This window comes from Carcharhinus amblyrhynchos, chromosome 14 (assembly GCF_965287045.1).
Source record: "Carcharhinus amblyrhynchos chromosome 14, sCarAmb.v2.hapA, whole genome shotgun sequence".
Classification (NCBI taxonomy): Eukaryota; Metazoa; Chordata; class Chondrichthyes; order Carcharhiniformes; family Carcharhinidae; genus Carcharhinus; species Carcharhinus amblyrhynchos.
The window spans coordinates 21,096,580-21,120,488 of NC_137337.1; the positions used below are offsets into that span (position 1 = coordinate 21,096,580).

General features: G+C 44.2%; 1 protein-coding gene across 4 annotated transcripts in view; it reads right to left on the bottom strand.

The window, feature by feature from the left end:
• Positions 1-23,909, bottom strand: part of LOC145352475 (sodium/potassium/calcium exchanger 4-like) — a 274,927-nt gene that overhangs the window by 122,138 nt on the left and 128,880 nt on the right. For all 4 annotated transcript variants that reach the window (XM_080202379.1, XM_080202377.1, XM_080202380.1 and 1 more), the window contains exons 3-5: positions 16,310-16,386; positions 3,892-3,966; positions 744-828 (exon numbers count right to left, since the gene is read on the bottom strand). In XM_080202379.1, the coding sequence (XP_080058505.1) occupies positions 744-828; positions 3,892-3,966; positions 16,310-16,386 (237 nt within the window). The remainder of the gene's footprint in view (positions 1-743; positions 829-3,891; positions 3,967-16,309; positions 16,387-23,909) is intronic.

The window sequence follows — 23,909 nt, forward strand, 5'->3', positions numbered from 1 at the left end:
CAATAATATTAATGGAGACTCTTTTACTTGTGATTAATAAATAAACTTTTAACATTAAGGGGTTGACGGTGGTCAGGATATCAGGAGAACTCCAATAACCTGAGAATTTTAATCTTATTGACATGAGCAGTATGGTCCGGTTTTAGCACCTCACCAAAAGGAAAGCAGCACTCCTTCAGTACTGCACTGCAGTGTCTGACTAGATTATTCACGAGTCACTAGAATGGGGCTCAGGTTCACAACGTTCGGACTTAGAAACAGGACTAAATTAAATGGGGCGCTGTGGTCCTTGGACCCCCTAAACTCCACTGTGCCCCCTCTTCCCCTGAGGGCAGTGATGGTGGGGAGGGGTGAGTGGGAGCCTACCCGCCCACCCCCACCCAGAGGACTAAGGGCTACCCCTGCAGTCTAATGGCCAATTGGCCACTGAGCTTCAGGGGAACCCATGTCATGGCCTGGAATTTCGACAAGGCAGAGGTGCAAGAGTTGGGAAAATTCCCACCTCTGCTCGCCCACCTCGGGAGAAAAGTGCCCGTAAAAGGTGGTATCTTCATTGCCAAGGGGAGGGGATGGTGGGGGCAGAGGCGGGCTAGTGTCAGGCCAGCTGACCTGGGAGGCAGCCAGTGGGCGGTGGGCAGTGGGGGAGGGGGGGGTGCAGTTTGCTTTAAAAGGCCCATTTCAGTGCTGTGGGACTTTGTCTCTGTTAAGATAATACATTAATTGCAAGGCATGTGTAACATTACCAATAACTGAAGCAAACAGTTCAGGTGCTGAACTTCCAGCTGCCATGAATGTGGCACCAGCTACATCTTCACTCAAATGTAATCTCTGTACAGAAAAAAGGAAAGAGACCATTTACAGGATATTGGAAATACCTCCAGGCAAATTCTATCAGTCCTATTGTTTTTAGAATGGTTTAAACCACACTTGTTTTTCAAGAAGTCCTTGGTCACATTAACTTGAATACTAAACACATAGGTTATTTTCTCAATGAGTATTTTTATTTTCTGTTTCACTAAACACTTATACAGGTCAATCACTCTGATTATGAGTGTTTAATTCAAATCTCTGAATTATTAGTGTTTGTGTCATTCATACTGGAGTTACACCTCACTCTAGTGTCTGTCTCATTGACACTGGAGTTACACATCACCCTAGTGTCTGTCTCATTCATACTGGAGTTACACATCACCCTAGTGTCCGTCTCATTCATACTGGACTTACACCTCACTCTAGTGTCTGTCTCATTCACACTGGAGTTACACATCACCCTAGTGTCTGTCTCATTCACACTGGAGTTACACATCACCCTAGTGTCTGTCTCATTCACACTGAAGTTACACCTCACCCTAGTGTCCATCTCATTCACACTGAAGTTACACCTCACCCTAGTGTCTGTCTCATTCATACTGGAGTTACACATCACCCTAGTGTCTGTCTCATTCATACTGGAGTTACACCTCACCCTAGTGTCTGTCTCATTCATACTGGAGTTACACCTCACCCTAGTGTCCGTCTCATTCATACTGGAGTTACACCTCACCCTAGTGTCTGTCTCATTCACACTGAAGTTACACCTCACCCTAGTGTCTGTCTCATTCATACTGGACTTACACCTCACCCTAGTGTCTGTCTCATTCATACTGGAGTTACACCTCACCCTAGTGTCTGTCTCATTCATACTGGAGTTACACCTCACCCTAGTGTCTGTCTCATTCACACTGAAGTTACACCTCACCCTAGTGTCTGTCTCATTCACACTGAAGTTACACCTCACCCTAGTGTCTGTCTCATTCATACTGGAGTTACACCTCACCCTCGTGTCTGTGTCATTCACACTGGAGTTACACATCACCCTAGTGTCTGTCTCATTCATACTGGAGTTACACCTCACCCTCGTGTCTGTGTCATTCACACTGGAGTTACACATCACCCTAGTGTCCGTCTCATTCATACTGGAGTTACACCTCACCCTCGTGTCTGTGTCATTCACACTGGAGTTACACATCACCCTAGTGTCCGTCCATTCATACTGGAGTTACACATCACCCTAGTGTCCGCCTATTCATACTGGAGTTACACATTACCCTAGTGTCTGTCCATTCATACTGGAGTTACACATCACCCTAGTGTCTGTCTCATTTATATTGGAGTTACACCTCACCATAGTGTCTGTCTCACTCATACTAGACTTACAACTCACCGTTGTGTCTGTCTCACCCTTGTGTATCTCTCTCTAATGTCTATGTCATTCACACTGGAGTTACTCCTCACCCTAGTGTCTGTCTCATTCACACTGGAGTTACAAATCACCCTAGTGTCTGTCTCATTCATATTGGAGTTACTCCTCACCATAGTGTCCGTCTCACTCATACTAGACTTACAACTCACCCATGTGTCTGTCTTACCCTTGTGTATCTCTCTCTAATGTCTATGTCATTCACACTGGAGTTACTCCTCACCATAGTGTCTGTCTCATTCACACTGGAGTTACACCTCACCCTAGTGTCCGTCTCATTCATACTGGACTTACACCTCACCCTAGTGTCTGTCTCATTCACACTGGAGTTACTCCTCACCCTAGTGTCTGTCTCATTCACACTGGAGTTACTCCTCACCCTCGTGTCTGTCTCATTCACACTGGAGTTACAAATCACCCTAGTGTCTGTCTCATTCACACTGGAGTTACAAATCACCCTAGTGTCTGTCTCATTCACACTGGAGTTACAAATCACCCTAGTGTCTGTCTCATTCACACTGGACTTACACCTCACCCTAGTGTCTGTCTCATTCACACTGGAGTTACAAATCACCCTCGTGTCTGTCTCATTCACACTGGAGTTACAAATCACCCTAGTGTCTGTCTCATTCACACTGGAGTTACAAATCACCCTCGTGTCTGTCTCATTCACACTGGAGTTACAAATCACCCTAGTGTCTGTCTCATTCACACTGGAGTTACAAATCACCCTCTGAATATTTTTAATATTAAGTTTGATCCTTACGTGAATGAAGCCAGAGCAACATTTTGAAGAATACAGAAAATTAGCAAAACCAAGTTTTTGAGACTAGGACTTACTGGTAAAACCTGGATAAAAGCAAAACACTGTGGGTGCTGGAACCTGAAACAAAAACAGAAAATGCTGGAAAATCTCAGCGGGTCTGACAGCATCTGTGGGGAGGGAATAGAGCCAATGTTTCGAGTCTGGCTAACAGAGAATCAGACGCGATTCATACTATGAGGGTGGAGTTCAGGAGTGTCTTTTAGCGATTGATACCTCTGTTCTGCCATTCACACATTCTGATCATTTGATGAACACTTTTAGCACCTTTCTTAGCCTTCTTCATCATCATTTACATTGGCTTTTTTCAATTACGGCCTCCCCCCCCCCACCCAGTCCACCCTCATAGCGTAAATCTCATCTGATTTTCTTTGCTATTAGCTCTGATGAACGGTCAGCAAGACACAAAATCTTGGCTTTATTTTCTCTCCACAGTTGCTGTCAGACCTGCTGAGATTTTCCAGCATTTTCTGGTAAAACCTGGTGTGTTTCATAGATCTCATCACTACTTCAGGACAGCTGGAAAGCCACGGTGTGGCTGAGTCTTTCCTTCAATTATGTTTGGAACAGACTGGTTTGGTAGTTGTATAGGTTCACACAGTGCTCTAGAACATTGAGAGTGTGCTGTAAATCAATGAGATCAAGCTGTACTTCATACATCTCATCAGGACTGCGAAAGCAGATTCTATTTGCACTCAGCCCATTCTGAGTAAAATAGGCAAGTACACACTCCAACTGAGTTCATTTTACTACTAAACAAAAGGCTCATGTTTTATACAAGTTTCACATACCACTTTTGTCAATGTCAAATAAATGCACTTTAACGTACCTCACATATTTTTTCTAAAGCTGGAACAAAGAAATCGTCACAAATTATCGCCAGTGCATAAAACATGTACACAGCCTGTGAACAGAAAAGGACAAGTATCACTCATTTTTTTCCCCTAAAGTGTTTGTTTTTCTGACATTCATCGCTCCCTCCTCCCCGCAAATTCCTTGTACCCCAAAGACAGAATTGCCTAGTCTGCCGCATTCACCACGCAAAACATTCATATTATCTTCATACGTGGGCAACAGGAGGGGGCATCTGCTGGGATGAACTGAGATGAGAACTTGCAATGACAAACTATACTACTCTGAAAACATTCCAGCCAGTTGACTGGTTTAAGAGCCATGCTAGTTATCAAACAAGGCAGAAAGAATTAATGGGTCGCATATTTAATTGCATGCTATGTTGTTTTTTAATTCATCCATGGCACATGGGTGTCGCTGGCTGGGCCAGCATTTATTGCCCATCCCTAGTTACCCTTGGAGGGCAGTTGAGACTCAACCACATAGCTGTGGTTCTGGAACCATGTGTAGGTCAGACCAAGTAAGAATAGCAGATTTCCTTCCCTAAAGGACATTAGTGAACTAGACGGTGTTTTATGACAATCGACAACAGTTTCATGTTCATCAGTAGATTTTTAATTCCTTTTTTTTACTGAATTCAAATTCCGTTCCATTTGCGGTCTCGGGATTCAAACCTAGGTCTTCAGAACATTAGCTGAGTTTCTGGATTATTAATCTAGTGACAATATCACTAGTCATCACCTCCACATAGGTGCATGGAGGCACGGTGGCACAGTGGTTAGCACTGTTGCCTCACAGCGCTAGGGACCCAGTTTTGATTCCTAGCTTGGTCACTGTCTGTGCAGAATTTGCACTTTCTTCCTGTGTCTGCATGGATTTTCTCCGCGTATTCCAGTTTCCTCCCATTGTCCAAAAGAAGTGCTGGTTAGATGCACTGGCCATGCTAAATTCTCCCTCAGTGTCCCCTAATAGGCGCCGGAGTGTGGTGACCAGAGGATTTTCACAGTAACTTCATTGCAGTGTTCATGTCCATACTTGTGACTGAAAACTTTTCTGCTTCAGTTGGTAGTTACCAATAGAATTGATCGACTTGTTGCAATTCAGAGAATTCCCTCTACACGATTTTGTACATTCTGAGCTGCAAAACCCCTAGAATCTCCTCTGGGAGTTGGAGTGTTCGCCCCAGTGCCACCCACCTTATCCTTGTGATGACTGTGATTGTCGTCCCCTAGATTGATGCACATTGAAGGAAAAGACTCAGATTTTAAGATATGAAGGGTGTGTTTCAATTCACAGCGGACAGTCATTGAACTGGAGAGAGCCGATTATATGAAAAGGTTCCCCAGTTTCCAGCCACAACTTGCACAGGAGACTGGCAAAAACCCCAAGAGAAACAACCCATACAGCTGAAAACTATTGGATGCAAGGAGGGTCCACGTGGAGTTGTGTGGCCCAGATATTTTTACAATAGCACTCTTCAGTGAACAAGCAACTACTTATTCTGAATAATGATGGCCAAAGAATATTATGTCACACCCTTATATAAGCATTGCATGCATATGCTATAAACATTTTTACAGTTATCTTTTAGGTCATTGAGTGTCTTTAAGACAGAGATAGATAGGTTCTTGACTAATAAGGGATTGGGATTATAGGGATAAGGCAGGAGAATGGGGATGAGAAAAATATCAGCCACGATTGAATGGCGGAACGGACTCGATGGGCCGACTGGCCTAACTCTGCTCCTATGTCTCATGGTCTTTACAGTATTTTCAAAGACAAGATAGATCACCAGCAACTTTGACAGTCTCGTGGGAGTTGGTTAGTTGCCTCTGCTAGAAATCCCAAGACAAGCCTAACTACTTTCGCATTTGACTTCTGGTGAGGAGGAATGATGCTTGGTGCTGTCTTTGAGAATCTACAGCCTTCCCTATTAAGTATAGATTTCATTCTGAGAAGATACTTGAAATAGTTGATTCCTTCAGTTATTTGTCACGAGTAAGGCTTATATTAACACTGCAATGAAGTTACTGTGAAATTCCCTTGTCGCCACGCTCCGGTGCCTGCATCTAATCAATGCATCTAATCAGTACATCTTTCAGATTGTGAGAGGAAACTGGAGCACCTGGAGGAAGCCCACGCAGACATGGGGGGGACATGCAAATTCCACACATCCAGTGACCCAAGCCAGGAATCGAACCCAGGTCCCTGGCTCTATGAGGCAGCCAGTGCTAACCAGTGTGCCACCTTGCTGCACGTGGTCCTTATCCTCATAAGTTTCTTTGAGACCTTAAAATGAGTCAACTGGTTTATTTTATAGCCTGCTGTAGTCCAGGTATTTTGACAGCACTGCTTTGTGGAATTTATACCGTTCAGCCAAAAAGATGCATGTTTTCATTTCATACGTTTCTTAACTAGACTGCTGAGTTCCTCAAACATGGTTGACCTTGTAATCTGCTGTTAGCTTCTTTCTGTGTTTTATGGTGACAGCAACGTGTGCTCTGTTTATTTGTACAAGCTAAACAATGTGATCGAAAGTTGAATAATCTTAACAAAGGTCCTTTTTTAATGACTTTGTTTGTCACTTCTCCTAAAATCAAAATGCAACGGACTGGAAAATAGTGACATTTCAACTCAGCAGTAATTGGGCAGTGTTACTATGCAGTTATCATTGCAAGTATCTGGATGCCTCTGTGTTTGAAAATCATGCAGCACAGTGGCACAATGGTTAGCACTGCTGCTTCGCAGCGCTGGGGATCTAGGTTCAATTCCCAGCCTTGGGTGACTGTCTGGGTAGAGTTTGTACATTCTCCCCGTGTCCGCATGGATTTCCTCCGTGTTCTCCAGTTTCCTCCCACACTCCAAAGATATGCAGATTCAGTTGATTGGCTATGGTAAATTGCTCCTTGGTGTCCCAGGATGTGTAGGTTTGGGGAATTAATGGGGTAAATATATGGGGATAGGGCCTGAGCATGATGCACTGGACAGTTGGTGCAGACTCGATGGGCCGAATGACCTTCTTCCGCACTGTGGGGATTCTATCCAATGAAGCAACGAGGCTGCAAAATTCAGTAAGATACAAAAACAAGCATGGGAACTTCAGCATACAATTAACTCACGTCCGTTTCTTGTAAAGAAGACAGCACACAAAATTGTGAGAAGGTAGCTGCACTTAACGCTAGCCTGCATCACCTAAACGGGAGAAGCATTTTGACCTCAGCAGGGGCTGGGGAAGTTGGGGAAGAGGGCACACAGGGAGAACACACGGTAAGGTTCTGGACGGGCGGAGGGAGAGGTCCTCTATCAGAGGAACAAAGAAGATTACAGCACAAGAACAGGCCCTTTGCCCCTTCAAGCCTGCACTGACCATGCTGCCCATCTGAACCAAAACAAAGAAATTACACTAGGATAAGGAGGGGCCCTCCACATAGGCACTACAAAGGCAGTGGAGGCAGGCAGCCACTATCCTGCTGTAATATTAGTGATGGCCGTGTAGCAGAAACCAGAGCCTGCAGTAGGGTTGAAACAATCAAAGACGAGCACGTATTTGTGTCCCATTCTTCTTCTCCCATCCTGCTTCCCCAATCATTCTACAAACTCTTTGGATTTACAAGTGAAAATGGTCCAACACCCCTGAATGAATTCTCCCGGGAACCTAGGGAAGCATTAAAGGAACCTTATGGCGCTGACCTCCACTTTTTTCTCCTGGAAACTTGCAACCATTATAAAAGATGACACCTCTGACAGTGCAGCCATCTCGGTTTCCAGGTGTAAGAGCCAAGAAAATAACTCCTGAAAGGTTTTTCTTCTGGTTAAGATGAGGTATTTTAGTGCTGGAGAAGGTAACACTTACCCCACTGTAGATACACAGCGTCAGTGACAAGCATTCCTCAGTCAGGGCCAACACAGCCTGATACAAATTAAAACTGGACAGGCAATGTTCAGTAGTCTAAATCTCTGAAAGAAAAGCATGCTTTCGCACCAACGTAACCTTTACTGGTTCCCATGTTAGTTAATTTGGGGAACTGCTGGAGTAAAGTTTTAATTTCTTACCTGCCCAGGGATAGTTTTCAACTCTGGGTTCATGCTTATGCGAGGGTTAATATTGTGGAACTCTACACCTGGCCTGGAGTCCTTTCTATTTTAGTCACTCATAGGATGTGAAGGTCACTGGCAAGGCCAATGTTAATTGCCCATCCCTAACTGTCCTTGAGAAGGTGGCGAGCTGCCTTCTTAAACTGCCACAATCGATCTGAGATCAATTCGTCCACAGCCTCACAGTTAGGAAGGGAGTTCCAGGTTTAACCCACAGAGAGTGAAGCATATCATTCCAAATCAGAATAGTGTGAGGTTTGGAGGGAACTTGCCAATAGTGGCGCTCCCATGCATCTTCCTTGTCCATCTACATCGGATAGATAATGGATGATGTTCTGTTGATGGAACCTTGGTGAATCTTCTACAGGGTACACACTTCTTTCATTGTGTGCCAGTGATAGAGGGGGTGGATGTTTAAGGCAGTGGATGGAGTATTGATCAAATGGGCTACCTTGTCCGGGATGGAGTTGAGCTTCTTGAGTAATGTTAGAGTTACACTCATTCAGGCAAGTGGAGAATATTCCATTACACTCCTGACTGGTGTCTTGTGAATAGGCTTTGGTGAGGGGTCAGGAGGCGAGTTACTTACCTCAGAAGTCTAAGCCTCTCACCTGTTCTTGTAACCACAATATTTATATTGATCCAGTTAAGTTTCTGGTCATTGATAACTACTAGGCTGTTGAAAGTGGAGGAGTCACCAAAAGAAATAATAACATTAAGTGAAGGTGGTTCATTCTGTCTTGTCGGGGATGATTAATGTCTGGAACATGTGTGGCTAATTATTAATCCAAACCTAGTATTGTCCAGGTCTTGTTGGATGTGGGCACAGACTGCTTCAGTACCTGAAGTGTTGGGAACGGTGCTGAACATTGAGCAATCATCAGTGACATTCCCACTTATGATTTTTATGATAGAGGGAAGGTCATTGATGGAAGAGCTGGAAATGGGTGAGGAACACCTGCAATAATGTCCTGGGGCTAAGATGATTGGCTTGTAAGGAGCACAACCATCTTCCATTGAGCTGGGTATGACCCATTCAGCAGAGAGCTTTTCCCTTGATTCCAATCAATGTTGCTGGGGCATCTCGATGCCACACTCCACCAAATGGTGCCTTGATATCAAGGGCAGTCACCCTCACCTAGCTGAAGTCAGTTTCAAATTAGAATGGCAATGTTTTAGCCCAAGCTCTGCTGCAATATTTGATGCTACCAGGACCCTATGTGACATCTTCAAATCATCCAAGATCATTTCAAGTTGGCTAGTAAGGGAAATGAAAGCTTTGCATTTCTAAGTGCCTTTTACAGCCTCGGGATATCCCAAAGCACCACTAACACCAGTGAAATACTTTTTGAAGTGTATTCGTTTGTTCATAATGTAAAAAATGCAACTGCCAATTTCCACAACAATCTCCCCCATACAGGATCGGGTCAATGATTGGATAAGGAGAGGCAGTGGCATAGTGAATTGTCACTGGACTAGTAATCCAGAGACCCAGGATAGTGCTCTGGGAAACCAGGTTCAAATCCTCAGATGGTGAAATTTGAATTCAATAAAAAATCTTGAATTAAATGTCAAATGATAACCATGAAACCATTGTCAATTCTCATAAAAGCCCATCTGGTTCACTGATGTCCTTTAGGGAAAGAAATCTGTCACCACTCCCTGGTCAGACTTACACCTGACTCCAAATCCAACACAATGTGGTTGACTTTTAAATGCCCGCAGAGATGGGCAATAAATACTGGCTCAGCCAGCAATGCCCACATCCCACGAAAGAATAAAGAAAATCTAATTCACTGATCAGCCCTGGTCAAATGGCCTAATTCTGCTCCTATATCTTATGAACTTGTGATGCTGGTTGAGGGATAGATATTCACCAGGACACGGCGAGAACTCTCTTGATTTCTTTGAAGCTGTGCCACTAAAGCATTTATACCCCCATGGGAGAGCAGACTGCATTTGGGATAAAAGATGACACCTCTGGCAGTGCAGCACATCCCATGTACTGCAATGGAGCTTCAGCCTAGATTCTCTCAACTGTCTGGCGTGCAGTTTGAGCCTGCAACCTTCTAAGAGTGGTAGCAAGGCTGAAGAAGAACATTTTCACCCCGTCAGTATCTGCTTGAATCATATTCAGGTCCCTGGTTGGAAAAACAGTAACTATTGTCCAGTTCCTCAGAAAGACAATTTACTTTAAGATAAAGGCAAAATACTGAAACGAAAACAGAAAACGCTGGAAAATCTCAGCGAGTCTGACAGCATCTGTGAAGAGACAACAGAGTCAATGCTTCGCATCTGGGTAACCATGACTTGAAACTTTGGCTGTATTCTCTCTTCATAGATGCTGTCAGACCTGCTGAGAGTTTTAGCTGTTTTTTGTTTTTGCGTTGTTGAAGGCAATTTATGTTGTCTCTTCCACCTTTGGTGGTGGCACACTGGCACAGTGGTTAGCACTGCTGCCTCACAGCGCGAGGGACCCAGGTTCGATTCCTGCTTTGGGTCACTGTCGGTGTGGAGTTTGCACATTTTTCCCCGTGTCTGCATAGGTTTCCTCCCATAGTCCAAAAATGTGCGAGTTAGGTGGATTGGCCATGCTAAATTGCCTCTTGGCATCAGGGGCACTAGGTAGGGTAAATGTATGGGGTTGTGGGGATAGGACGTGGGTAGGATTGTGGTCAGTGCAGACTCAATGGGCCAAATGGCCTCCCTCTGCACCGCAGATTCTATGAAAGACAAATAATTTCAAATTAAACCATCTTGTTGGCTCACTGATCTAGAAACTGTTAATGGAGCCTTGGTATCAGTCAGCTTATCGCAGTTTTTACTGAGAAGTTCCATGAAGCCACTCTTATGGTGAAGTATTTCATGCTCATTTGCAGCAGGAATCACCGGGTATGACACAAAGAAGGTTCTGTTCTGTGCTTTGACCTCCTGGGATATGTTAATGGAAACAAAAAATAAAAAGGAATAATTGAATGCAAGTGGCATCTTGACACAGCTCTCCAAAGACATCGTGAAACGAAAGGCTTCTGGAATAGCAGAATTACAATTACTAGTTCCAGTGAGAATCAAAATAAGGTGACTTAAGTGGGACTTGCAGCCAAGAAAGCAAAACAACATCTAAGAAACAGAAACTCAGGCCAGAATTTTACCCCCTTGCCTGCTCCAGAATCGGGGGTGGGGACGAAGCTCGCACAACGCCATTGGCCTCGGATGGGCAAGGCTGTAAAATACCAGCCTCAAGGTCTGAGGACAACAGCGCCAAAGCTGAGTTTGAACTTCCAGTCTTAACATCAAGGGCTTCAAGGCATTCTCATATCTGACATAATATATTCAAAAATAGGTCAGGTGGTCAGTCTAAGGACACCAGGAAAGTATCCCAAGGAGCAGGGCCATTCCAGAAGAGCACAATCCCGCACAGAAGAGCGGATTTTCTTATTTTTTGGGATTTTCAGGTTTTATTGCAGTAGGTAGAAGCAGGATGTGAGAAATTGCCTAGCATCCATTACTAAGTGAGCTCAAATCCCAAGATGCAAGTCGCGGAACTTGAAATCAGTTTAAAAATCAATCTGGAGATAAAAATGACCGGCGTCGGTAACAATGACTATGGAACTGCTGCTGAAGACAAATGTGTTGGTGGCTGTGAGAGCTTCATGTCAATCTGATACAGAGGCCTTATCTCAAACAGCACCTGGCCAAAGCATAAACAGTCCTATTGATATCCTTCTTCCACATACAAAGATGCCATCAGCTCAGAAAGATCCTTTGTGAACACAGCCTCATATATTCATACTATCTCCTAAATGTGATTTCCACAAATGGCCAATTCTGTATTCATAATCGCTCTGTTGCATCCATAATCTGAATGATAACCTACAACATGTGTGCATGAATGTGTGTGTGCATGCATGCATGTGTATGAGTGTGTGTGCATGTGTGTGTGTGTGCATGTACATCTGTGTGCATGTGCGCATGAACATGTGTGTGTGTATATGTGTGTGTGTGTCTGTGTGAGTGTGTGTACTATCTGCAATATGCACTACAAGAACCCACCAAGGCTCCTTAGACAGCACCTTTCAAACCCATGACTAAGCAAGGGCATTTTAGCGAGACGTTTCCCTTCAAATCACTCACCATCCTGACTGGGAAACATATTCCTTCGCTGTCACTGGGTCAAAATCCTAGAACTCCCTCTCTAACAGCACTGTGGGTGTACCTACACTACATGGATTGCAGCAGTTCAAGAAGGCAGCTTGCCAACACCTTTTCAAGGGCAATTAGAGATGGGCAATAAATGCCAGCATAGCCAGTGATGCCCACATCCCATGAATGAATAAAAATAGAGTCCTATACTTCTTGTGCAGGACACAGAGGAGAAATCCTGCAACCTCCTGGACCCACATTAGGAAGATCTGATTTACTTTGGAGGACATACTTTTCTTCCTGTTTTTTTTATGGGAGGGGTTTCCACTGTGGTTCTCCCACTCTGTTCAAACACTGAGATGCTGTGACTCCAAACATGTGCAGGTCAGGTTGATTGGCCATGCTAATTTGCCCATAGCATCCCAGGATGTGTAGGTCAAAGGGAATAGCAGGGTATATGTGTGGGGTTGTGGGAATAGGGCTTGCAGTGGCATTATTGTCAGTGCAGACTCGATGGGCCAAATGGCCTCCTTCGCACTATACAGTTTCTATGTTTCTATGAGTCTAAATTACCCGCAATCAGCATATATTACTGAAGTTATCTCCAAGTCAGCACCTATGCTTAAGAAAAACCTGCAGTTGAGATGACGACAGCCAGGAATCGAACAGTAAATTGGAAGGTAAGTATTAGCAGTTATTTTAACTGTAAATTCATCCTAATCCTGCTGAACGTGGTTGATTCATATTGCCTCCACAATGTAAAGTACAATCACTTGAAAAGGAGGAATGTTATGATAAACCCACAAATGGCATTCAACTTCTCCGTCTCCAATTCCTTTCCCCAGCTGCTTCCCCAGGATTTCCAAAGCTGCCTGTCTGTTGAATGGACGAGGGCTGAGATTGGGGCCAACAGCTATGGTCATCACTTGTGGCCAACCTCTCTCTTGTATTATCCTCTTCTTTGAGAAGCACATCAAAAGAATGTCCCCTGGTTACCGTGAGGTTAACAGACAGGCCATAATGGATGCAACACAAAGCGCATGAAACAAACAGCTTTATTTCATAAAAGGCTATGAGTGAAGGACCATTTTCTTTTTATTCCATCATGGGGTGTGGGTGTCACTGGCCGGCCAGCATTTATTGCCTATCCCAAGTTGCCCAAGGGTAGTTGAGAGTCAACCACATTGCTGTGTCTCTGGAGCACATGTAGGCCAGACCAGGTAAGGACGGCAGATTTCCTTCCCTAAAGGACATTAGTGAACCAGATAGGTTTTTCCCGACAATCAACAATGGTTTCATGGTCATCAATAGATTCTTAATTCCAGACACTTTTTATTGATTCCACCATCTGCCATGGTGGGATTAGAACTCAGGCTCCCAGAACATTAGCTGAGTTTCTGGATTAATAGTTGAACAGTAATATCACCGGGCCATCATCACACCATTTCACGTAGAAGTAGGAGGTTGACGAGGTTCTTCATAAGAACATTAGCAGTAAATTCTAGAAACTCTTCTTCACAGTAAGAAGTCTCAGAACACCAGATTAAAGTCCAACAGGTTTATCAGGTGAGTGACCAGCCCTCCGAGAGCTCGTGATTCCAAATAAACCTGCTGGACTTTAACCTGGTGTTGTGAGACTTCTTACTGTGCCCACCCCTGTCCAACACCGGCAACTCCACCTCATAGCTCTTCAACACAGTGAGACGTTAAGCATTTTGAATCATAGAAATGCTCAGTGTAAAACATCGTTGGAAGGTGTGACAAGTTCCTCTGACATTACCTGACCTGCCCTGGTCACTCAACTTACTGCAGGACTGTGTTTTCCTGCGTGGGAACTGTAGAGTTGATAGTAACTATAGTAACCCCGTGAACCTGAGCATTTCATGGGTTCCAGTCAGGACTTGCTTCCCGTGCTATACTTGGATGTGGCAGCAACTCCTCTCTTACCTCGGAAAACTACTCACAGTAATTGGCCAACATTAATGTCTGACTGGGGAGCAACTGTTGTGTGGAGGAATCCCATAATGATCTACTGTGGTCCTTATGGTTTTTAATTGGCATAAAATAGACTGGATACTGAAAAGAATTATAAACTGGTCAAATTTTGCTGATGACGCAAAGATCAGGTGAGCAATAGCCATAGGAGACATAGCAAAATAGTTGCATTTAGATCATTTATGCAAAGATACAAACACATGTCATGCATTGAAATTAACACAGCTAGGTATAATGAATTCAACATACTCAGAGATCAAGGCAATTAACAATGAATGGGATAAATTTAGTGAGATTTAGAAAGGAGTCAGATATTGTGGCAAAACACTTTAAAATCATAGGTTTACACGATACTTAAGAAAAGAAAGCGTACTGCTAATAGAAATTGTGCTAACATTTTATAATGCACTGCCTAGACCAGTGTTAGGCTGTGGTCACCACACGACAGAAGAGTTGTATTTGCATCTGAAAGGTCAATCAGACTAATCTTAAATGTTAAGAGAATGAGCTAGGAGGAAAGATTAGGGGAACTTAAGCTTCTGAGACTAGAAATAAGTCATTGATGTATATAATTTATGAAATGGTATTAAAGATAATGACACAGGATACTTTAAAACATTCCACGGAATTAAGCTAGGGAAACCAAATGACCTTTCCTTGATTCCCTGAACTTTGTTATGCTAGGGTGGCACAGTGTTGCGCACTGCTGCCTCACAGTACCATGGATCTGGGTTCAATTCCGACCTAGGGTGACTGCCTGTATAGAAATTGCACATTTTTCCCTTGTATATGGGAAATATACGGCAAATGGCAGAACCATTAAGATTATTGATAGGCAGAGGCTCTGGGTGTGCAGACATACAGGTTACTGAAAGTGGCCATGCAGGTGGAGAAGGTAGTCAAGAAAGCATACATCATTGTCTTCATCAGCCGGGGTATTGAGTTTAAAAATTGGCAAGTCATGTTGCAACTTTACCTTAGTTAGGCCACACTGAGAACAGTGTTCAATTCTGCTCGCCACACTACCAAAAGGATGTGGAGGGTTTGGAAAGGATACAGAAAAGAATTACCAGGATGTTGCCTGGTATGGAGGGCACTAGCTATGAGGAGAAGTTGGAGAAATTTGGTTTGTTCTCGCTGGAACAACGGAGGTTGAGGGGTGACATGATAGAAATCTACAAGATTACGAGGGGCATGGACAGAGTGGATAGTCAGGAGCTTTTTCCCAGGGTGGAAGAGTCAATAACTCTGGGCATAAGTTTAGAGTGTGAGGGGCAAGGCTTAAAGGAAATGCATGAGGCAGGTTTTTCTACGCAGTGGGTGGTGGGTGCCTGGAACTCACTGTCGGGGGAGGCAGTGGAAGCAGATATGATAGTGACTTTTAATGGGCAACTTGACAAATAAAGGAATAGGGTGGGAATAGAGGCATATGGTCCCCAGAAGGGTAGGGGGTTTTAGTTAAGTCAGGCAGCATGGTCAGCACAGGCTTGGAGGGCCGAAGAACCTGTTCCTGTGCTGTGATTTTCTTTGTTCTTTGCTTGGGTTTCCTCTGGGAACTCTGGTTTCCCCCCACGCTCCTAGGATGTGCAAGTGAGGTGGATTGGCAATGCTAAATTGACCCTAGTGTCAGAGGGATTAGCAGGGTGGGTAGGTGGGGCTACGGGAATAGGGGCTGGGTGTGATTGCTGTGGGTGCAGCACAGTGGCACAGTGGTTAGCACTGCTGCCTCACAGCGCCAGGTACCCGGATTCAATCCTGGTCTTAGGGGACTGTCTGATTGGAGTTTGCACATTCTCCCCCTGTCTGCGAGGGTTTCCTCCAGGTGCTCCAGTTTCCTCCCACACTCCAAAGATGTGCAGGTTAGATGGGTTGGTCATACTAAATTGTCCCTTAGAGTCTAAGGACGTGTACACTAAGTAGATTAGCCATGGTAAATGAGAGGGTTATGGGGATAGGGTGGAGGGGAGGGCCTAGATGCGATGCTTTTTTGGAGAGTCAGTGCAGACTCATTGTTTTGACACTGCCGGGATTCTGTGGTTTATCCCAATTGTATATTGTCAGAAAATAAAACAGGAAAGACTATTTCCTGTAGCTCTAACATGCATTTTCCAATGCTTTGGTCTTTTTCTCAATTAAAAATTTGTAAATATAAATATACTCACTCCTGCTATATGAAGTAATACTCCTCCTTGTTGCCTCTCCTTATTGGTAAAAAGATCACTTGGAAATTCATGGATAGCTGTAACAGGAACAACAACGCGTCAAAGGTTGAACAGAATTTTCAGAAACGCTGGTCAGGGAAATGGGCAGCTTGAGGAGATTGTGCCGACTATAGCAACTTACAAAAACTGGACTAAGATAAATAAACTGAAGCAGAAAATTAAACATGTCGAGAGGGAAACATCTCTTCAGAACAAGCTTCAGTAAATTAGAGCAAATAATCTTTATTGAGAGCACGATGGGTTCATGCTGACTGTAGCTTATGTCTTTATTAACTTAATAGTTTGTTATGACTGTCCTCATGTATATAATCAACACCACATTTGAAGTTATTAAGCTTTAATAGAAAGTACATGCCATTTTTCCATTTAGAATTAAAAGTGGCTGCATTCATTCTTTTTATATTCATTCCAGGGATGTGGGCTTTGCTGGCTAGTTCAGCATTTATAATGCAACCTGTTGCTATGGGAAACATGGTGGCCGGGCTCACTTAATGAAAGAAGAGGCCACGCATCAGGTCCTGGAGCTGGGAAAATCTCCTGCGAGTATGTTGGAGGTTGGAAGGGGCCCATGGGAGAAGCTTGTCTGTCAATTGGGCTCATTATTAAGCCAATTATCCCTGATCTCACCAGACTTTAGTGGAGGCTCAGGGATTAAATGTGAGCGACATGGCTTATCCTGGAGGCTGCCCTGTCAACCAGGTCAGGTTTACTTGGCAGTGTGTGCATGGCATGGTGGTCTTCATATAGTGCCTGATAAAAGAGACCCCAGCACCGGGCAGGGGTGTCCACTGAAAGTCAAACCCCTGCTCTTTCCTCTGACCACGTTCTCCAGCTACCACTCCTGCCTCTTCTCCCAAGACCACGTTCACGTAACCCCATCCCACCCTCACTCACCTGCAGCCTGTGTCCCTTGGAGATCATAGTCCTTTTTCCCTGAGTGCATTACAGATAAGATCCACTCCGGCGCTTCTGGCTATAGCGAGCTGCCAGTATCAGACGGCTAGAAACCCTCGACAGGTGGGATGTCCACTCCCGGTAGACTGGACCCTGGTCAGTTTTGAGGGCCTGCCCTCAAAAGCCAAGCTCTTTCCCCCATTAAACGTTGACCAAAGTTTTTCAATCCATCTTTTCTTTAGAATCAGCAGGGCTTGATTCAGAATACTTTTATTCCCCTCTCTATCTTGGTCCTAAATTATATTTCTCTTTCATTCTGTTGAGTCAGGAACTTGTTTTGGTCAACCTTCCATTTTTTAATTGCTTCATGCAATGTGATATCACTAGCTAGGCCAGCATTTGTTGCCCATCCTTAATTGCCCTTGAGAAGGTGTCAGTGACCTGCCTACTTGAATCAATACAGTTTATTCAGTGTAGGTACTCCTACAGTGCTGTTAGGATAACTCCAGAATTTTGACCTACAAATAGTGATGGAATAGTGATACGATTCCAGGTCAAGATGGTGCTTGGCAGAGGGGAACTTGCAACTGCTGGAGACACAGGTAGGACCAGGGGCTGGGGTTAACCAGTGGAGAAGGGTGAGACAGAGGCAGGATGGCAAGGGAGAGAGAGGGGAAAGGAGGACCAGCAGGACAGGGCGAGATAGAGGCAGGACTGGATGGGGGTGGGGGTGAGGAAGATGAAAGAGGAAGGATAGAAGACTGTTTAGTAGATTCTTCAGGGAACGAGGCCAGCCCATTAGGGAAGTGTTTAAGGGACTATCTGGGGAATGCAGTTAGCCTGTCCAGGGGGCATGCTTGAGGGCCTGGCATGGCATGATTGTCTTGGTCCCCATCTTGGGTGGGGGACAACCTTTCTGGGAAGCGATGGTCTTAGAGAACAGTGTGCAAAGGGCATGATCCATGATTCAGTGTTTGGTCCTGGGAGTTGGAAGGATGGTATCGGGACACAGACGCTACAGTCACATTCAAGGAGTAATAGAAGATCGAGTCTTCTGCCTGGTGTGTGTGTTTGCTGGGGGGGGGCGGGTCTCTCTGAAAAAAGGCCTGCAGTTGGCCTCGAGAACAGGAGTGATCAGATTCAATTTCAAAGGGAAGAGAGCAAGAACGGGAATATGTATAAGAATAATAATGGAGTCAAGAGGATTGGGGGATGCGGACTAATCACAGGCGGGAGGGGAATTTGGAGGTGGTGACTATGGAGGAGGATGGGAGGAACTTGGAGACGGTGACAGGGGGAAGTTGGAAAGCGCTGAAAGCACTGAAAGCACTCACGTACAGAATACAAACCATCTTCTACTTTCAAAAGTAATGATGCAGCTCAACAGAGCTTCAGGAAAAAATATATGGCAGAATCTCAAAGTGTGTGGGAGGTGTTAATGACTCTCCTTAGGGCTGAGCGAAGGGGAACCCTGCTAATTACTTACTCAATTCATGGAGATCAACTCTTCATGTGAGGTCTGGTAATGTCTACAGCCATACGCACACCGCACCACCCCCCCCGCCCCCTCCCGCATCCCCCCCCCCCCCACAAGTCCCTCTTGCTGCCTAAGCTAATGTGCCTGTTGTAACATTGTCTTCTTGAGCTGCATTGTTGCTGAAATCAGCAATCACCAAGATAAGATGTTCAGCATTGCTCATGCCCATCACACCTCCCTCCAGACACTTTGATAGCCTCGATTGTCCTGACTATAGCGTCCAACTGCAGTCTCTCACTCTGCAAATGTATTCGTAATGAACCTTAGGACACACGTAGCTAATATGAGACCTCATGAGTTAACAGCTCACAACTGACGATAATGCAAATGCTATGGTAAGTGCAACTGGTAAGGGCCAAGACCAGAAACTCCAAGGTATATAATGAAGTTAGCCTAGATGCTAATTTCTTATGATTTTGGCATTCGGGTGAACATAAGATATTCCGCTCAAATGACCCACTAGGAAGCTTGTGTCGAAACATACTTCATTTAAGAACACAGTTAGAAGATAACAAAAAGAATTAGCATAACTTTTACCAATTTAAACGCTTAAACATGACAAGTTATAATCCTTAACAGCTAGCTACCTCTATTGATCCAATCTGAGCATCAGCCAGAGACATAAATCCCTTCTTCAGAGCCAGTTAGCATCAAAAATAGATGCGCTCACATGGATGCTGGATTTCCAGCCTTTCGACACCTCTGGACAGAGACCCAAGCAAATACTGGTCTCTTGACTCTCATACAACCACCTCTAAACAAAGATCCAACCCCAACAGCAGAACCTCAGAAACAAAGACTTATTTCCTGGCATATTCCAGTCTCCAACTCCAGAGAAAGAGACACAGAGAAAACAACCTCTTTCCAAAGATCCCAAGCAGTAGACTGCCATTGATATCTCTGTGTAAGCCTAGCTCCACCCAGTCACCTGATATTACTGTCAATCAACCCAGTCAATCCTACTCTGCAAAACCCCAGGAGAACACTAACAACAACAACCCATATTCATAGAATCGTACAATGCAGAAGAGGCCCTTTGGTCCATTGAGTCTGCACTGACATGTGTGACACACCTGACCTCCCATCTAATCCCATTTAGCAGTGCTTGGCCTATAGCCTTGAATGTCATCCCATGTCAAGTGTTGGCCCAGGTCCTTTTTAAACAATATGAGGCAACCTGCCTCTACCACCCTCACAGGCAGCACATTCCAGACTGACACCACCCTCTAGGTTTTTCCTCGCATCCCCTTCCAAACCTCATGCCCTTCACCTTGAACTTGTGTGATTAAAACAAACATTCTAGCAACTAAGATGTGCAGATGCCGGTGTTGTACTAGGGTGGGCACAGTAAGAAGTCTCACAACACCAGGTTAAAGTCCAATGGTTTATTTGGAAACATGTGCTTTCAGAGCACTGTCCCTTCATCAGTCTGAAGGAGCAGCTTTCCGAAAGCTCGTGATTCGAAATAAATCTGTTGAACTTTAACCTGGTGTTGTCAGACTTCTAACTCTAGCAATGAAGAGCAATTATGCTGCTGCAGTAACGATATAGGGCTGTCAGGCACAGATCCAGTGGTTAGAACAGACTGTTAAAACAGAAACGTGACTAAAGTACATTTCTTAAAGGCACAGTATCGTCACACAATGAAATCGATGAGCACATCTCCCGAGGTCACAGCACAGTTAGCAGAGAGAATTAGTTAATAGGAGCACTGGCCAAGCAGTACATTGACAACTGATGGCTGTTGTCTAATCCTGCACATGTGACATTATAGATTAAGCACTCTGGTGAATATTTTGGAGAACTCAATCAGCAGGAGCTCCTGATTGCATATAATTTGAGGCCAACATTCTGGAGCCTTAACGGATCTAGAAAAATGGAATCTATGAGTCAAAAGATGTGTGGGTTAGGTTGATTGGCCATGCTAAGTTGCCTTAGTATCAGCAGGACTAGTAGGGTAGGTAGGTGGGGTTACAGGGATAGGGCCTGGGTGGGAATGTTGTTGGTGCAAGATTGGTGGGCTGAACAGCCTCCTTCTGATTCTATGATTCTGATTCTGAGAGACTTGTGAACAATGTAAAATCTTAAGTTGAATATATATTTGTGTGTTGAGAAAGCTAAAAATGTTTTCTGTTTGATTAAGGTTTTATTGATGAACCTTGGCGCCTGGGAGTCTGATAAGGTTTGGAACCAAAAGGTTTCGGGCCTTTTGGGTTTGTTTGGAGATATAATTTTCAAATGAGGTCTCACAATCCTTGAAGTTAAAGAGATGAGTTAAAAGGGGCTGAGAGTTCGATGGTTCTGGAAACAAAAGCAAAGTAGAAAAAGCTTTACTGTTACCTAGCAACGGTGACAAAGGCACAGAAAAAGAAAGGAGTTGAGAGAAGGTTTGTGTGTCAGAGAGAAAAGACAGGGATCTTCAGCCCTCTGAGAGAACGACAGGGCCATGTGGACAGTAATTATCTGAACAGTCAATTGCAGGACTCAGTAAAGTGATCAGTTTAGAAGTGCTAGAGGAAGGCTGAGTTTAGAGAACTAATCGATTTGCTCTACAGTTGAAGAAACAATGAGTTTAGATGTGGAAGGTGTCTCAGGGAGAGTTGGATGAGAAACATGAAGTAAATGCTCAGGAAATCACTCAAAGTAACTCTGCCAGTCCCAAGCAAGAGGCCTTTGTGTCAAACTCGTGATGACTCTTCACTGGTTTATGTGTGTGTAAGGATATTATCAAGGTAAAGAAATCAAAAGGGAAAATGCTGGAAAATCTCAGTAGGTCTGGCAGCATCTGGAAGGAGAGAAAAGAGCTGATGTTTCGAGTCCAGATGACTCTTTGTCAAAGCTCAATGAGGGAATGACAATGACAATGAGCTTTGACAAAGGGTCATCTGGACTCGAAACATCAGTCCTTTTCCCTCCTTTCAGATGCTGCCAGACCTGCAGAGATTTTCCAGCATTTTTGCTTTTAGTTTCAAATCCCAGCATCAGCAATAATTTGCTTTTATAAGGTAAAGGAATAGTAGGAACCTGTAGCATTATTTTGTGTTTGCACTGAGATCTTTCCAACGTTTTTATGTGGTGTAATATAGTTCACTTTTCTAGGTTCATACGGAAGATCATGCATCGTCTTCCTGCACAATAATCCAGTTCTTTCCTTGGATTCCTGCTCCCAGGCCACTGTGGGAAGATGGGAGGGTCTTCCTCTCACAATCTGAGGAAAGTGGACCTCTCGCCTTTTTTGGACAACTTGGAGGAACGTCTCTGGCGGAGGATTTGCTAAACTGCGGAGCCGAAAGTTGCTTTCTTCTCTTGGATACAGTGCAAGAAGCACAATCCGGAGCTCCTGCCCTGCACTGAGTGAATGGTTGATTGGTCGCACCTTCGAACCCAAGAGGGAATGTTGGGGTGGGATGGGCGACTTCCTGCCCGCCCCCACCAAGAGATTCACTGTTATCCACACGGATGCATAAATATTGAGCTGAACAGAACATGACTGAGTGTGTTCAGCCCACACCCTGCATAGTAACTATCCTGCCCACCAATGAATCTATTTGATTTATTATTGTCACATGAATTAGCATACAGTGAAAAATATTGTTTCTTGCACACTATACAGACAAAGCATACCGTACATAGAGAAGGAAAGGAGAGAGTGCACAATGCAATCTTATAGTCATAGCTAGGATATAGAGAAAGGTCAACTTAATGCGAGGTAGGTCCATTCAAAAGTCTAATGGCAGCAGGGAAGAAGCTGTTCTTGAGTCAATTGGTACTTATCCTCAGATTTCTGTATCTTTTTCCTGTTGGAAGAAGGTGGAAGAGAGAATGTCCAAGTTGCGTGGGGTCCTTAATTACGCTGGCTGCTTTTCTGAGGTACTGGGAAGTGTAGACAGTGTCAATGGATGGGAGGTTGGTTTGAATAATGGACTGGGCTTCATTCACGACCCTTTGTACTTCATTGCGGTCTTGAACAGAGCAGGAGCCATACCAAGCTGTGATACAACTGGAAAGAATGCTTTCTATGGTGCATTTGTAGAAGTTGTTGAATTTCCTTAATCTTCTGAGAAAGGAAAGGTATCGGTGCACTTTCTTAACTATAGTGTCTGCATGGAAGGACCAGGACAGGTTGTTGGTGATCTGGGCACATAAAAACTTGAAGCTCTCACCCATCCCCATCTCCTTTACGCTTCCTGAAGTTGATGACAATCTCCTTGGTTTTGTTGACATTGAGGGAGAGATTATTGTCATCACACCAATTCACCAGATTCTCTATCTCTTTCCTGTACTGTGTCTCGTCATTGTTTGAGATCCGACCCACAATGATGGTGTCGTCAGCAAACTTGGAAATCAAGTTGGAGGAGACTTGATTTTCAAGTTTGAAAATCTTGATCCTGCCCGATTAAGTCCTCTCAAAAAAGTTAAGTTGGTCTCCGAAAGACTGAATGTCACTGAGGATATCGCAAACAAAGAAAAGAGGGGTGATGATGAAAGAAGTACTGATGAAGTTGCATTTAGATAGTTACGTGGGTCCGGTGGGTAGAGAGGGATATGGGCCAAAAGCAGGCAATTGGGATTAGCTTAGGTGTTTTAAAAAAGAAAGGGCAGCATGGACAAGTTGGGCCGAAGAGTGTGTTTCCATGCTGTAAACCTCTATGACTCTATGAGGTGTTCTAGGGTTGAGTATAAGGCCAGGGAGATGGCATCTGCTGTAGACCTGTCACAGCAATAGGTGAACTGTAGTGGATCCAAGCAATCTGAGAGGCTGGAATTGACTAACCTGTTGAAGCACTTCATAATGATGGATGTTAGAGTCACCGGATAGTCATTAAGACACGCTGCCTGACTTTTCTTTGGTACTGGAATGATGGTTTTGAAGAAGGTAAGGATCTCAGATTGGTGTAAGGAGAGGTCGAGGATGTCTGTGAATACCCCCACCAGCTTAGTCTTCCGAGTGGAAAATTCTACCCACTATTTTTAATACATTGCAGATATAATTAAACAAAACTACAATTGAGGTACCAAGTGGTGTGTGCAAACCAAGATTTCTTTTCCTACTTTTACAAAGCCACTTTGTGCTTAAGGCTACAAAATAAAGAAATAGGTCATACATTT